The following is a 2,524-nucleotide window of genomic DNA, read 5'->3' on the forward strand; positions in this document are numbered from 1 at the left end:
GGGTGTGTGGGCGTGTAAGTGTGTGGGGGCGGGAGTGAATGGTGAGAGCAGGAGGGTCAATGTTGCGGGCGGCAGGTGGGAGGAGGTAAATTGGGAGGGAGGAGTGTTGCGTGGGGTGCACAAACAGGACACACACAGCAGACATGCAGTACACACACAGTACACATGCAAGATGCATGAAGGAAACACACATGGTAAACGCATGCAGTCAATACGCAGCCCGCATACTGCGAACACGCGCAGTCAACACACACAATGGAAACACCATACACATGCAGTCGACACATGCAGTCAACACATGCAGTCAAAACATGCAGTAGACACACAGAATCGCACCTTGGGGAACCGAGATATCGCGTCGTGGATGCAGGCCGCTTTGGCGGCCGCCTCGACCTCGGCGTCGCTCGACCCCGGCCGGCCATAGCGGATGTTGTAGCGGATCGTGTCGTTAAACAGCACGCTGCGGGGTGGGGTTACGGACAGGCGGTTACAGGGGTTTCCGAGGTTATGCGGGGGCCGCCGGCGGTCTTCGTGATTGTGAGTTGTGCGGAATGTTGTGCAGGGGGGGTTGGTTTGCAGTCATTGTGGAAACTCTGCAGTTTACCAAACCACGCAGCAGCCGTGGGTGCAGTCATAATTCCCGGCCCGAGCCCAGACCACGGCTCCGCACTGGACACTGCTCGCCGCCGCCGCGCCGCCGGCCCCCTGGGAACGCCGTGCTGGTTGCAGCCCCCAGGCAGACCCTGAGTTTGGCACACCCCCCCCCCCCCTGCTTCACGCGCACGCAAGCTCGCGTGTGCACACCCAAATGCAAGCACGCACGCACACACGCAAAGCTGGCGGGCAACGGGGTGCAGGCGCCTCAAAAAGGCAGGGGCGGGCTCACCAGTCCTGGGGCACCATGCCTATTGCGGCCCTGAGGCTGGCCTGGGTGACGGCCCTGATGTCCTGGCCGTCCACGGTGATGGAGCCAGAGGTCACGTCAAAGAACCTGGAAAACAGGGGTTTAAACAAGAGAATAATTGTGTTTATGTGAGTGATCATGGCGTATGTATGTGTGTGTGTGTGTGTTTGTGTGTGCACATGTGTGCGTGTTGAGGAGTAAGGTGGGGGGAAAGGGGAAGGAGAAACCTCTGTGTCAGTGTTCAGTGTCATCAGGGAGCGCGGGATCCAGAGGCGGGGCCCCCGCCCCCAAAACACCCCGGGTGAGGTCGCTGCCGCGGCCAGGGCCGGCGGCAGGGGAGGCACGGCAGGGTCCGGGGCGGCAGCAGCGGAGCAGGCGCGTTCGAGGAGCAACGAGCCGCTGAGAGACGGCGACAGGGCTGGACCGCGGCCCCATCTTTGAGAAACAAACTGCGGCTTGACGCCTGACACAAGAAACAGTGTGCAAGTTTTGCCTGGCCTGCACATGGGCCGGCAGGGCCCGCCCTCATCACCTGAACAGGAGGCGCGTGAGGGTGGACTTGCCGCTGCCCGTCGCCCCCACAAACGCCACGGTGCTGCTGGGGGGCGCGTGGAAGGACACCTGGGGGGGAAAGGGGGGTGGGTTGAGGGTGCGTGTGTTCTCATGGGGATGCACCCATGCAGTTGGGTGGGTTGCAACGGCGCGAGCTGAGTGGGAGCGTCCACGCACGCCCAGGATGTATCGAGCTGGGGCAGTCGGTGCTGATACTGGGGACAGGGCTCCGCGCCCAAGTGTGCTCAAGACGCTGGCGCACGCATGCATGCACACACGCACACGCACGTATGCACGCGCGCACGCGCGCGCGCACACACACACACACACACACACACACACACACGCGCGCGTGTGCGCGCACACACACACGCACACGCACACACACACCTCTTTGAGCACCGTCCTGCTGGGCTCGTAGCCAAAGCTCACTCCCGAGAAGCTGACTTCACCCCCCTTCAGGGCCAGGGCCTTGGCGCCCGTCGCGTCGCTCACGCGCCCCTTGGTGTCCAGGAGCTGCGGGCCAAACCCCAAAGAGAGGCGGGGGCAGAGGGTGGTTGCCTCAGCGCTGAGCGGTTTACGACGAGCTTCCCTTGCAAAGAGTTCGTGTGTGAGCGAATGGGCCGGGTCGGCTGAGCGGGCGGGCGGCGTGCGATAGTTGCGGGTTGGAATCAGAGCCCCGTCGTGGAATGCAGCATGGCTGCGTGAAAGGGACGCGAATGTCTCCCTTCTCAACCGGGACGTTTGGGGCGAGGGCAAGGCGCAGGCGCCTGCGCGGCAGCCGCCCCCCGTTGGGCGCGGGGCTTCCAGGGAGGGGCGCTTTGGAAATGTGGAATGACCGATGACGCAACCCGTCGTAACACCAATACCACCTCGCACCAGGGCCCCCTTGCAGGCGACAACCCAAGCTTGCGTGTTTTCGAAACACCACTAATTCGGCTGTTCGACTTTGGCGCATTATGGGTGGTGGTGACTCGTCATGACATGGTTTGACTAACCTGCAGCAGGTTCTCCATGTCGATCATGTACTGCTGGATGACGCGGTAGTAGGTGCCTGGGGGGTGGGGG

General features: G+C 62.7%; 1 protein-coding gene across 1 annotated transcript; it reads right to left on the bottom strand.

Annotated features, from left to right (window-relative positions):
* Positions 1–336: 336 nt before the first annotated feature.
* On the bottom strand, positions 337–2,472 carry MNEG_16188 (ATP-binding cassette sub-family B member 6; the record flags this gene model as incomplete). The annotated part of the gene is made up of 5 exons (XM_014035341.1): positions 337–460; positions 887–991; positions 1,437–1,525; positions 1,847–1,972; positions 2,455–2,472. Coding segments are annotated over 5 exons (462 nt in total), but the record flags the coding sequence as incomplete, so codon positions are not given.
* Positions 2,473–2,524: the final 52 nt, after the last annotated feature.

Source organism: Monoraphidium neglectum (assembly GCF_000611645.1).
Source record: "Monoraphidium neglectum strain SAG 48.87 unplaced genomic scaffold scaffold06087, whole genome shotgun sequence".
NCBI lineage: Eukaryota > Viridiplantae > Chlorophyta > Chlorophyceae > Sphaeropleales > Selenastraceae > Monoraphidium > Monoraphidium neglectum.